At 36.0% G+C, this 14184-nt stretch overlaps 1 protein-coding gene across 4 annotated transcripts in view; it reads right to left on the bottom strand.

Moving 5' to 3' along the window:
* Positions 1-14184, bottom strand: part of mxt (Eukaryotic translation initiation factor mextil) — a 322652-nt gene that overhangs the window by 124486 nt on the left and 183982 nt on the right. For all 4 annotated transcript variants that reach the window (XM_090377627.1, XM_090377628.1, XM_090377626.1 and 1 more), the window contains one exon: positions 11103-11159. In XM_090377627.1, coding sequence (XP_090233753.1) covers positions 11103-11159 — 57 coding nt within the window. The remainder of the gene's footprint in view (positions 1-11102; positions 11160-14184) is intronic.

Raw genomic sequence — 14184 nt, 5'->3', positions numbered from 1 at the left:
TGGATTACTGTACTATTTGGTGCAATTAAGTGTACCACCAGCAGTACACATCCAACAAGCTGGGAACTTATGCTTTAGTGTATTTAAAATTTTTAAAAATTACACTTCATTCCATGTTATTTATGCAATTTTGAATGCCGTACTGAGCCCCTGAAGTATAAATTCAAAAAATGACACTTCGAATGAATAATTACAAAAAGGCTAGCCCAATATACTAAATAATATTGTAATCTTGTCAACATTTTGGGTCTAACTCTACATATAAGTTATCAAAGTTGAGCAAGTAATAACTCTCCACCAAGCAAGCTTGGAGAGACCTGTTTTATACTTTCTTAATTGCACATTTTATTCAATTAATGGATCACTCAAACTTCTTAAAAAGTTTAATATGAAGGATGTAACTGTGTACTTAGTGGAAACTTGAAGGCTCTATTGCATGTTGTTAGGTCAGTTTAGCATATGGTGTTACACTCAAATGCCACATTTCAAACGCGAATGAGACAGCAGAACACAAAATCAGAATTGGACGATGAAGCAGACACCAGTATACCAGGTTCAAAAAAAGTAGAGTATATAAAGGTCTGGTGGATTCAACAAAACTTCACTTCCTATCAAATTAGGATTAATGAAGCAATTTTTAAAGGTTTTAGACAATGGCAGTAATTGTTTCAAGTATATTTTCAATCAATTTCCAAGTTCATCTGATGTAAGACATAAAATGCATTTTCATTAGGACACTGATAAGAAAGTTGACTTCAGATGAACACTTGAAGGAGCAGTGACCATGCCTGTTAAAGAAGTGTGGACTGGCTTTAAAATGTTCACAACTTTCCACAGAACAACAAATATGCCAATTATGAAAATATTATTGAAAATATGCTCAATGAATTTCGAAAATTTGGATGTACGAGTTCAAAGGCTCATTTCTTGTACTCTCAGACTTTTTTACGCAGAAAATCTTGGTTCCTGTCAGCAAGGAACAGGTTGAGTGATTCCATGAAAATATAAAGAAGATGAAATGAAAACAACAGGCAGTTGGAATACAGACATTATGGGCAATCACTGATGGTCTTTGAAAATGGAGAGGGAAACCATAAAACTATGAAAACTGAACACCACAAAACATTACTTGAGACCAAAAGACCTAAAATTTATTCAAAAATATCATGAATTCATATAAATGTTTGCTTCTGTATTAATATTCTTCTATTTTATTTTGTTTTATTTTCTATTTTATTAAATTAATTTAAAAGATAACGAAAAATTCTTGAAGGAAATGTTTTCCTTTTTATAAATTTTTGGAAAATGCTCAAGTGAAAACAAATCCCATTTTGCAAGTTCCAATTTGCAGGCCTGTGTAATATTTCCTATCATTTGAACTTTGACCTCAATTGTGTAACAACATACAAGCAAAAAATAATAATAAATCATTTTTTTTTTTTAGTAAAGTGATCATGCATTAATTTTCAATTACAGATTTTCAGGCTGAAAGTCTATAATTCAAAGAATGAAAGAATAGACAACTCATTCTTTTGAACAATATATACTGACACCCTTATATAAACTTTTGAACATAAGTGATACAATGAATGAACTTGGCAATCAGTGTATATCACACAACCTACCGACAAATAACTTCATCAGCACTGCTATCTTGATCTGCACAGCATTTGTTTGTTTGTGCAATCATTTAACAATTTTAGTGCATTTTGTCCTTGTTATATTATAAATATGAAAGTCCTGATAACAGTGATAAGTAATGCCAAGCTTAACACAACTAAGAGAAAACTTGAAATAACTATGTATGCAAAAAATCATCAAATCCTTGGCCTCAACTAGATGCCTAGTAAACTTAAGTTAGTACTTCGGGTACTCAATTGTGAAGGAAAAGGATAAAATTAAAGCCTATGTATGAAAGACTGGAAAAACATAGCAAAAAATGTCAAAAAGACGAAGTGCAGTGATTGAGAAAAATCTTCAAAATTATGGACTGTGGAACAAATCAAGAAAAAAAAAAAAAAAAAAAAAACATTCCAGTAGGTCCTCCAATCATTCAAAGTATAAGTTTGTTATGATGATGACCGAAAGAAAGATTCTGACAGAAGAAGTGCTGCTCATGATCAAGAATTTCATGCAACCAAAGGCAGGTTACATAAGTTCAAGAATAGGATTATATTAGACTGGCTGGAGAAAATGTTGGCGCTGATAAACATGATATTGCCAGAGGCTTTGTGTGTGTGTGCTCGATGTAAGAAGTGTGAGGATATTAGGCACCAATTCAGCATTGTTATGGGCCTTTATGACAGCTTGAAGAATAGGGTGTATGCCCTTGAAGGAATTAAATTAGGAGGCAGGGCCCATCAAGCTCACCACATCAATGCCAGAGCTTGCACTTGATCATCAGTTAACACAGCAACAACCCCCAAAGCACAATGCACTAGTCCCACGGGAGCTAGTTGTTGTAAGTGATATTTGTCAAGGAAATGGGAAACATATTGTGCAAAAAGTATAGGTGGAATAGGACCAGGGTATTTCTGTAAGGTGCAAAAGTAGATGAAGCTGTAGAGCAGATAATCATCTTTTAAGAGCAAAAAAGGTTATATTGTTGTACATGTTGGCACTATTGATATTAACAGTAGGATATCTTCAGAGTTACTTGACAAGTATTGTATAATTTTTTAAAAAAAAGTCACTGGTTAGGATTAAATTTGAAATTGTCTGCAATTTTGGCCAGACATGACAGGAGGGAGTATATGATGAGAGAGTATATGATGAGAGCCTTGTCAATCAATTTGGCCCTGGAAAGATCATGCAAGGATCATGGGACAGAATTTTTCTCAGTGTGGTCTGTGATTGTTAACAGGAAAGACTGCTTCTACAGGGTTGGCATACACTTAAATAGAAATGGTGCAAGAACATTTGCTGATGCTAGTGAGGTAGTGGTAGGCGAGTCGGAAAGTTGAATGGCTTTGGGGGGGGGGGGAACAGACTAATAGCACAATAGCTGCAGGCAGAGGTGAAAGTGGTTCTTGCACTGCTTCTGTTGGAATGAGCATCAGCCTTCAAAGCAAGGTGCTGGGGATTTCAAGAACCTGTGGGAGCCATCATGAAACAAGTAAATACAAGGGATGTGTTAGGGTAACAAAGAGTAATAACAGGTGAATGTATACTTGCATGTACACCAATGCTAGAAGTACAGTAAATAAATTTGATGAATTTGAAGTGCTGGTGAAGACATCAAATGCAGAGATTGGGATTTCAGAGACGTGTTGTTACTCAATGCAAGGTATGCAGAATTTGAATATGGAGAGTACAATGTACACAAGAAGAACAAACAGGACAAGAAATGGGAGGCTATGCTCTTAGTTGAGAAGCAGATAAAATCTATGGCAGTGCATGGGTGGCTGGTGCAATGTTGAGTCAGTCTGGTGTGACATAAGCAGTGGGAAAGCAAAAATGAAAGTAGGAGTCTGTTATAGGCTGAATGACTCTGATGAGTACAATGAATAGCTGTAGAGAGAAATAAAGTGGGCCAGTAAATAAAAATGTCTTACAATGGGTTATTTTAACTTTCCAGATATTGACTGGAACTTGTGGGTTGGTTACTCACAGTAAAGCAAGATTTTTGTGGATTTATTCGATGACTGTTTTCTACAGCAGCATGTTAGAGAGGCAAAAAGAGGGAGTAACACTCTTGATCTGATTATCAGCAATGATTATTCAGGCATTAAGAATCTGTAGATAAAGGAACCACTAAGTGGCAGTGATCACAGTGTATTAATTTTGAATTTAGTTAAAGATGTAACTACCATCAAGGGTAATGGGATGGATTTTTACTTTCGTAAAGGTGGCTACAGTGGTCTTAAACAGTTTTTAAATTCTGTACAGTGGGATCAACTGATAATGTTACCATCTGCAAATTCTAAATGGGAAACTTTCAAGGAATTAATCATATAAGCTATTAAGCTCTTCATACCAAATAAGAAATAATCTTCAAGGTATAGGACAAAATGGATGTTTATTTGTTATTTGGTTTTTAGGAGCATTGCTCCAGGCCATATTGCTCCATGGATATGCGGTGGTCATTCCCTGACCTTTCCGCATCCTCCATATTTGGTGGGCACAGGCTCAAACCTCAGTCTAATCAAGAAGCGTGTGCTATGCACTGCTGCTCCTGCCCACCTGGCTATGGAGGCGCCGCCTAAATGGATGTCGGATGAAATGATGAGACTCGTGACAGAGAAGAAAAGTGCATGGGATGCATATATAAATTATTGCCGACAAAGAGGCCTAAGGTAGGTATAAACTAGTCTGTAATCAAGTGAAGAAAGTGAAGGCAAATTACAAGAAACCTTTAGCGAACTATGCAAAGAAAAACAGCAAAACATTTTTTCTTATGTAAACATAGAAGGAAGGTGATGGATCAAATTGGTCCACACGATATTGATGGATTGGCTGTTGATGATCTTGACTACATTGCCAAAAAACTGTATTGTATATTTTGCATCTACATTCACACATGAGGAATTCTTTAGGGAAGGGAATGCTGGAAATTTATCAAACTCTAACAGGGAGCAAAACGATTTTGTAATAACTGAGAGAAAATTGGAAATTAAATTGTTGAAGTTAAATATAAGAAAGGCACCTGGAGTGGATGGAATCTATCCAATTATACAGGGTGATTCAAAAAGGACTTTACAACTTCGTAAGTGTATAGAAATTTATTCAGGAGACATATAATTTATTTAACTATCATATTGTAGCAAAAAACATCAAGTTGTACTAACGTAGTGCCATAGTACTGAATTTCGTCACCGCGAGCGCCAGCAGTTTGCATTTCAAAAATGGCTACTTTCACAAAAGCCTTCTTTTTCCATGAAACAACCATCAATGTTATTGTGTATCTGGATATGCCGGAAAATTTTCTCATTCCACAGTTCAACAAAGATGACCATGAAGAACGCTTTCACTTCAGCAAGACGGAGCACCTCCTCACTACCTGACAGAGGTAAGGGAATTCCTCAATAACTGTTTCCCAGGTCAGTGGATTGGTCAAGCAGGGCCATTAGCATAGCCACCTCGTTCCTCAGATTTGACAACTCTAGACTTTTTTCTATGGGGTTTCATTAAAAATCGAATGTTTGTTCCATCCTTACCTACCAATCATGCTGAGCTCAAAACTAAAATCACCATCACAGTTACAGAAGTTATGCCGGATATGTTACGTCGTGTTTGGGAAGAAATTGAGTTCAGATGAGATGTCTGCCGTATCACAAATTGCAGTCACATCAAACCAAAATGACTGTTCTAAGTAAAACTTGATGTTTTTTGCTACAATATGACAGTTCAATAAATTATATGTCTTCTGAATAACTTTCTATACACTTACGAAGTTGTAAAGTCCTTTTTGAATCACCCTGTATTAGAGGAGGCAGCGAAGGAAGTGAGCAAACTGTTAGTCATATTATGAGACCATACTTGGATTCAGAGGATATCCCCGCAGACAGGACATGTGCAATTTTATCCCCGATTCACAAAGGAGGATCAAAGAGTGGCATGATTAATTATACATACCTGTTAATTTAACTTCTGTTCAGGGAAAAATAATGGACTCACTGGTTAAAGAAGAATTCCAGGATCATCTAGACAAGGCTGCAGTTATAGTTCAGACAACATGGGTTTGTTAAGGGGAGGTCTTGTCTGAACAATTTGATTGGATACTATGATGTGATCACAAAGGAACTGGATACAGAAAATACCTTTTTTTTATCATATACTTGGATTTCAGGAAAGCTTTTGATACTGTTGCGCATAAATGACTACAGTACAAATTGGGGCAGTGTGGCATTAAGGGCAAGTTGTGGCTATGGATAAAGGGATGATTGAGTGGGAGAAGACAGAGGATGGTAACCAATGGACATTGCTCTTCATTGACTAATGTTATTAGTGGAGTTCCCCCCCCCCCAGGGTTGGGTGTTGGGTCCATCGTTGTTTTCTATATTTATCAATGATAATGATGAAGGCATATTAGGCTTAATATCCAAGTTTGCAGATGATATAAAGGTTAGCAGGAGGTTAATGACAGTGTGCTACTGCAACAGGATCAAGAAAAGCTAGGCAGATGGGCTGAAAAATGACAATTGAAGTTTAACATTGACAAATGCAAAGTACTGCATATGGGTAGCAGTAATCCCAGAGTAACATACTAACTGTGCAGTACTACACTCAGGTAGTGGAGAATGAAAAAGACCTGGAGTAATTGTGCCGTCAGATATGAAGTTTTCTTAGCAGTTTAGTCAGGCTGCCAGGACAGCTTATGGGGTTTTGTCAATGATATATACAGGAATTTTGCTAGCAGGGATAAGGAGGTGATTTCCCATTGTATGAAGCAATGGTCAGGCCAAATCTTCAGTACTGCATACAGGTGTGGAGGCCTCATTTTAGAAAGGATGTGGAACTGTTGGAACAAGTACAGAGAAGGGCAACAATATTGGTGAGTGGAACAAAGGGGAGCTCTTGCCAAGGAAGGCTTCAGTTCTGCAAACTGCAGCGTATAGAAGCTAGGACCTACAAGGTGATCTGATTGAGGTGTTTAAAGTATTGAATTGATTGAGCAAGCTGAATGCTAATGCTTGCTCAGACCACACACAAGGGGGCACAAATTCAAAAAGGGTGAGGATGGTTGAAGAATAGATGCGTGGAAGTTTGCCTTTAGCCAGCAGGCAGTTGATTGCTGGAACAAACTTCCATCTGGAAGTTGATAGATTAAATAAATTCAAGAAAGAACTAGACAAACTATTGAAGGGAATGAATAGGTGAAATGGGAGGTGTTGTCTGTGTTTTTTTTTTTTTTTTTTGCTGATTCTGTATAAGCTTGCTTTCTTGCATCATTTGCCACTGGTAAGGTTAACAGCCTGCAGTAGAATTCTTGTTGAAAAGTTTTGCCTAAATTGTTCAAGGGGGTGTATTCTGCTCATCAAATTTTTAATATTGATGAGATAGGAGATTATCTTAAAAAAGGATGCCTGCACAAATTTATTTGGAAAAGGAGGGGAAAGTTGCACCAGGGCACATGGTAACTAAGAAATGGCTCATGCTGCTGCTTGGTGGCAACACAGCAAGTAACTTTAAACTGAAATCCATGCTAGTTTACCATTAAGAAAATCCTAGGGGTTTAAAAGAGAAAACTAAGGCATGTTATCAGTCATTTGTACATCTAATTCAAATGATTGGTTTATTGAAATAATTTTTATTGATTGATTAAAGGCTTCATTTTGTTTCAACAGACAATATTTCAGGATGGGCCACCCACCCACAGGAGACACTATTTTGATAAGCTTTCTCCCCTGATCCTGCATATTGAGAAACTTGTTTACAATCAGTCAAGTATAAATTGTCCAAGAGAGGAGGATGATACTGGCATTGCTATGCTTTGGTATTTGAAATGAAATAGAATTAAAAAAAAAAAAAAAAAAATTTGCAGTTCATTAATATCCTTTAAACTAAAAGACATTTACTGCAACTAATGAACTTTCATAAGGTCAGTAGAAATTTCAAATAGTTGATTACATATCTAAAGAGTGTTTACCAGAATTTATTCAGAAAGTTAGCACACGTTCAGAAACAAAATGCTCACTTCAGGCAGTATGTGAGTACTGAAGAGTGACTACTGATTAATAATATTTACATAAAAATATTTAAATTATTTTTTCTTTATTACAATATGTATAAGCAGCTTACTCAACATTAAATTAATACAAATAGTAACGTATTTTGCCTTGCATTGAGGTGTTGAAAATATAAATAATAAGTAACCTAAACATATAATGCTTGTTTTATTTACTCCTGATAAGTAGATAAATGGAGTAATATGCAAGAGGAAGATTGGCCTAACCAAAAGGGCCATTTGGTTGTGTAGGCTGATTGGGCCATAAATACTGCTGCAATTTTCTGTAGGGCCTTGCAAATATATAACAGCTGGATGATAATTTAGTATTAAAAATAAAACCTATCCAGAGAAATTATCCAAATAAAATGTCACATGCTCTGATATTCTCCACCCGTATTTGTATTATTGATTGATTGATTGATTTACTATACAAATATATGTTTGTTTGTTTGTTATTTGGTTTTTAGGAGCATTAGCAACTAAGGCCATATTGCTCCTGGATATGCGGTGGTCATTCTCTGACCTTTCCGCATCCTCTGTATTTGGTGGTGATGGGCTCGAACCCGGGTCTAATCAAGAAGCGTGTGCTATGCACTGCTGCTCCTTCCCACCTGGCTACGGAGGCGCCTTCAAATATATGAAGTTAAAGATTACCACATACATATACTAAACCTGTACTGAGAATACAATTAATGTTAATTTTTTAATATGCCATAGTACTTAAAATAAAGTTGGTATAGGTGAAACTTTCAAATTACAAAAAAAAAAGAAAAAAAAAGAGCCAATCCTCAGTTAGCTGGTAAGGAAAATCAATGTCCCACAACTATATAAAATAATAACATGCAGTAACGGTTGGCATTTCAGTTTTGATTTTTTTTTTTTTTTTTTAAGGTATGGTTTTAATTATTCTTTTAATTTTTTTCAATTTACAAGAGGACATACCTTCTTTTCACTTCACTTGGGGATAAACATGGATACTTTCTATTGTTTATAGAATGCTACATTATTGATTTTCCTATTCTTAACTGCTTCTTGCTTAGCAAGCTGAATGCTTTGGTGGCTGAAAAGCTGACTGAAGTTCAGGTAGCATAATGGTTGGGCTAGTGGGATTCCACAACAAATATCAGGACAGACTGATTAGTCAACTCCCAAATGACATTTTCTTGAGAACTGTCAAAATTGTGTTGCTCTAGTGGACAGTGCCTTAGTATACAAGGCATTATTGGTTTAAGGAAATGCTCCTGGACATTCATATTCTTCATATTCGATCTTTATCCAGAAATAACAGTTGTGTTTATGATTCCAAATACCTCCTGCAGTATTCAGCCTATGGATCAACAATCACAGCTATTTTAAAGCAGTACTACTCGAGGCAAACAATCAACCAGTCTATCAAGGCAACTGACAAGGAAGGTGAACCTACTGAGAAGAAATTCTGGAAAGGTAATAACGCCTAAATGCAATCAACAACATTAAAGACTCTTGGGGTGAGATAAAAGAATCAATGAAAACGGTTTCTGGAAGCAGCTGTATTCAGAGTTATGGCTGAGATAAATTCTACGAGCACTTCAAAGGTCATTCACTAGCATCCCTCCCTCCTCTCTTAATAAGTAAATTGTTTCACCCACATAATTCATCTGCCAGCTGCTGGAAGAAAGAGAATTGTTGTTCTTAAACTGACAGTTCATCACTGCTGTAGATTGTAACTGTCTTGTTTTATTCTTCTTGTTTTTAAACTTTTCCTTTTATTTGAGCCCAGATCATTTCTACTAGGTTGTATGGAGGAAGCTACCACTTCATGTCCTATTTCCATTTGCAATTTCATCAAGTTCATTTTTTTTTTTCTGTGTTGCCTGACTACAGTGTAATTCAGCAATAGTGTGCACAGGATCAAGTGCAATACATTTTTCTTTTGGTGGAATGATAACTTGTTATTCATGAAAATAGCACAGCCTTCTACCAAACCTTTCAGAAGTTCCACAAACTTTTTATTGTTGTTATTGTTATTTGGTTTTTTTTAGGAGCATTAGCAACTAAGGCCATATTGCTCCGTGAATATGCGGTGGTCATTCCTGACCTTTTTCCGCATCCTCCATATTTGGTGGTGACGGGCTCAAACCCCGGTCTAATCAAGAAGCGTGTGCTACGCACTGCTGCTCCTTCCCACCTGGCTACGGAGGCGCCCATTTAGACTGGATTGCAGGAAGTTTTATTTTAGCCAGTAAGTTATAAATTACTGGAATAAGTTGCCTATGTGAGTGGTAGAGGCTGACAGTTTTGGGAAATTCAAAGGTCAGCTGGATAATTACCTACGGGAGGAGGGAAATGCTTAGGTTGTCCATTTCCTTTTCTCTTATTTTTTAATTTTTATTATTATTTTTTCTTATTATTATTATTTTATTCTTATCATTTTATTTTATTTATTTTTTTTGTTATTTTTTATTTATTTATTTATTTTATTATTTTTTTTTCTGGCCGGTGCAGCATAAGCTTCCTTGCACCAGGTGGCCATTACTATTACTAATAATATGGCTAATTTTGTCCAATAATTAAACATAAAACAAAGCGTATTTAATTTTTGTAGCAGATACACCAATATCAGGCAAGAAATGCATAAGTATACATGCCTTGAGTGACTAGGAGTTCAAACCTCCAGTTACTCAAGGCATGTTTATGGTGCTGTTTCTTGTATTCTCTCTATCTTGTGAAATCCTCTGACCGTGTGGTCGTCCCAGAGTATAAACAGAATATTTATTTATTTTCATTTAAATGTGTTTATTTCCACTAGGCTGAAATGGAAAGTAGCATGATGAAGCAGATGGCAACAATAGTTTAAAAAAAAAAAAAAAAAAAAAAAAGTCATGCTGGATCAGACAGGACCTTCACACATATTCCAAAACTACTAAATGCCTATATTGCTGCTATGTCTATATTTAAGAAGGTACGAAACGTGTCAGCCATTAAAATGGAACCAACAATTGATGTGTATTAGTTTTTTTTGGAGAGGGAACTGTCAAATCCTGCATGACCACTGCTGGGTTAATGGAGGACTAAAGCTATTTTTTTCATTGACAGACTGCAAGCCCATCTTTCATGATATGCTTTAAGTTTAAAGAGAAGCTAATTTGCTCATTTCCTGAAAAAGGAAGATTTCACTTAACCTGGATCGCCAACCAGACTGATGTGCTCTGAATCTATTTCAGAAATTCTAACCATCATGAACAATAACATGATGCCCACAACCAAGTAAGGACTCTGTTTAACTACTCCTGCAAATATATGAAATCATTTTAGCCAAAAACTTGTAAATATTTTCTTCTTTCCACACACTTTTTTTTTTTTTTAATATATATTTATACAGTACAGAATAATATGAAAGTAATGCTTGAAAATCTTAAGATGAAAGGTATTTTGTGATTTATAACACTTTTACCTTTTCCAGCAATTCTGCTTGTCCTGCAAAAAACTCTTCTAGAACTAATTTTGCAGTCTGAAAATAAACATAATAATAATTATAATAATAAAAATAAAATATATTTCTACATATCCAACAAAAATATTATTTATGTTACAACTTGATGGCAAAATAACTGAATTTCTTGTAATTGAAATCCCAGTAACTATGATTTAATAACAATAAAGTGATTAAAACCATAAAGAGCATGAATGGATGCCGATTATATGAAATCGTCCATCAAATTATGTTGTTGTTATTTGGTTTTTTTTCAGGAGCATTAGCAATTAAGGCCATATTGCTCCAGGAATAGGCTGTGGTCATTCCCTGACCTTTCCACATCCTCCATATTTGGTGGTGAGGGGCTCAAACGTCCATTAAATGAAACAGAACAGGTTCCAACCATTCCACTAAGGCTATTAAAGATATTTATGCTAGACAACTGAGTCATGACAGCAGTTACCTGACAATAGTGTCAGTTGTGTGAAGCAAAGCTGAGAGAGCTGGTTGTCAGACACTAATGCAGTCTGAACAACAGCACTAGTCACAAATCACAACTATCTTGTGTAGACAGCTTCTTGCTTGTTCAAATGAGCTACTCACAGCAATCAAATATAGTTGGAAATTCTTGAAAGTGTAAGATAGTTATGGAGGAGATAGTCAATCTCCTCTTTTAATATCCTTCCTACTACTATTTTTAGGCTTACCATAATAGGTGCAATATCAACACTAAGTTTCAGGAAGTTTTTGGAAGGAATCCCAAATGCTTTCAGGTTGTTCATAAGAGTTACTTAGTGTTGTACCCCTCCTTACACAGTTACCTTCCAATGCTGCCAATGAGAACAAGTTATTTTCGATTGGAAGATTTTTATTGTTCATTACAAAAGGTCATCACAAAAGGATATGGCTTAGAATCACTTTGATTACTGTCATCTGTAGCAAATGAAAATGGTGCATGCGATTTCACTAACAATGTCTGTTGTTTCTGTTCTTCCATAACTGCATTTTTTTGCTATTTCACTATCAGAAAACATATTTCAAAACAAGTTACCAACAGGAACAGCAAAACTCTGAGGAAGATGTATGACAAAAGATGCAAATAAACATTTGGCACATATGATGTCATCATCAATCACTATGAAATGATACATCTATTTTTGCATTTCATTCTAGCACTACTGCACACCGTCCTTATGCTTATATGTTTGATAGATTTAATCAGACAAAATATGATCAGGCATCAAATTGAAATTTGATGGCATCAGGCATTCAAACATGAAATTGAAAAATCACACATTTCTTTCTATGCACTGCATGCTGTCCTTATTGGTTTGCTATATCTCAGACATATTTCTGATTACACTGTGTTTCCTACCGCATGAAATAAAAAAAAAAAAAAAAAAAAAAAATAATATATACATAGGGTACACAAGGCAAACATGTTATCAATCTCTGATTTTACAATATGTGGATGATCTTGTGTATACATATATTGTCTTCTGAAATTTTTACATTGTATTTCTCTGGCATCTTAGTGAAAGACATTGCTAATTAGCTTTACCCCAAACAACTATCATGAAATGTTAGTAGTGTGCTGCAAAGATGCCAAAACTCTTTGTAGCAAACTATACAAAGTGTGACTATTAAATAACAAGACTATTGCAATAAAACATATATAATGAAATATTTCATCCCTTTAAAATAATTTTAAAATTGCCTTGGGCTTAGCACACTGTTCCATATGTTTCTTCCAAACACAGAAACATTTCTGGAAGTCATCTTCTGAAAGCCCTTTTAACACTTTGGTCGTTTTTTTTCTGTATGTCTTCAACGGAATGAAAATGAAATGGGTTCCCTTAAGTACACGTTTCAAGTTAGGGAAGAGAAAAAAGTCACTAGGTCTGGAGAGTAGGGTTCATGTTTATAAACCAGGATTTGTTTTTTGGCCAGAAACCAGTGAATAGAGAGCACGTTGTGTACTGGAGCATTCAACCATCCTTCCAAATTCAGGTCTCTTAAAATTCTTTCATGCAGCCTTGTTAGAACTTCAATGTAGTATGTTTGATTGACAGCCTAATTTGGTGGAACATATTCAACCATAATAATTCCTTTAATATTGAAAAAGACAAGAAGCACAGTTTTCATTTTCGATTTTAAACATTCTTGCTTTTTTTGGTCAGGGGATTATTTTGTCTTCCACTGCACTGACTATCTTCTAGCTCATACTGGAACGGCCAACTTTAGCATTAGTAGAGGCATGTGATGCAAGAAAGGAAGCTTATGCAGCATTGGGCAACAAAAAAAAAAAAAAACTTTCACTTCACCCCCTCCATTCGTTTGAAATACCTGCCCAGCTGAGCCTTAAATTTATTTAGGTTATCAACTTCCACAACAAGGGATGGAAGTCTGTTCCACCAACCAACTACACGCTGGCTAAAGGCAAATTTCCGCACATCTATCCTACATCTGTCTTTCCTCAATTTGAATTTATGCCCTCTCAGGTGATTATTCTGAGCAAGAGGAAGAATCCCATCAGCATTGAGCATGCTCAAACCATTCAAGGCTTTATACACCTCTATCAGATCACCTCGCCGGTGCCTAGTCTCCAGACACTGTAATTTGCAAAACTTAAACCTTTCTTCATAAGAACAACCCTTCGTTCCGTTCACTAACCTTGTTGCCCTTCTCTGTGCTCGTTCCAGCAGCTCTACATCCTTCTTGAAATGAGGCCTCCAGACCTGTATACAGTACTCAAGGTGTGCCCTGACCATTGCTTTATACAAGGGAATAATCACCTCCTTATCCCTGCTAGAAAAATTCCTGTATATCATTGACAAGACACCATGAGCTACTCTTGCAGTCCATCTGCACTGCTCAGAGAACTTCATATCTGCCTGCACAATTACCCCCAGGTCCTTTTCATTCTCTACCACTGTCAGTGTAGTACCACAGAGTTGATACGTTGCTCTGGGGTTGCTGTTTCCCATATGTAGTACTTTACATTTGTCAATGTTAAACTTCGTTTGCCACCTCTCAGCCCATCTGCTCAACCTTTCCAGAT

The sequence above is a fragment of the Mastigoproctus giganteus genome, chromosome 7, assembly GCF_048544385.1.
Source record: "Mastigoproctus giganteus isolate SK-2022 chromosome 7, ASM4854438v1, whole genome shotgun sequence".
NCBI classification, from domain to species: Eukaryota; Metazoa; Arthropoda; class Arachnida; order Uropygi; family Thelyphonidae; genus Mastigoproctus; species Mastigoproctus giganteus.
This window is presented reverse-complemented; position numbering and strand designations above follow the sequence as displayed.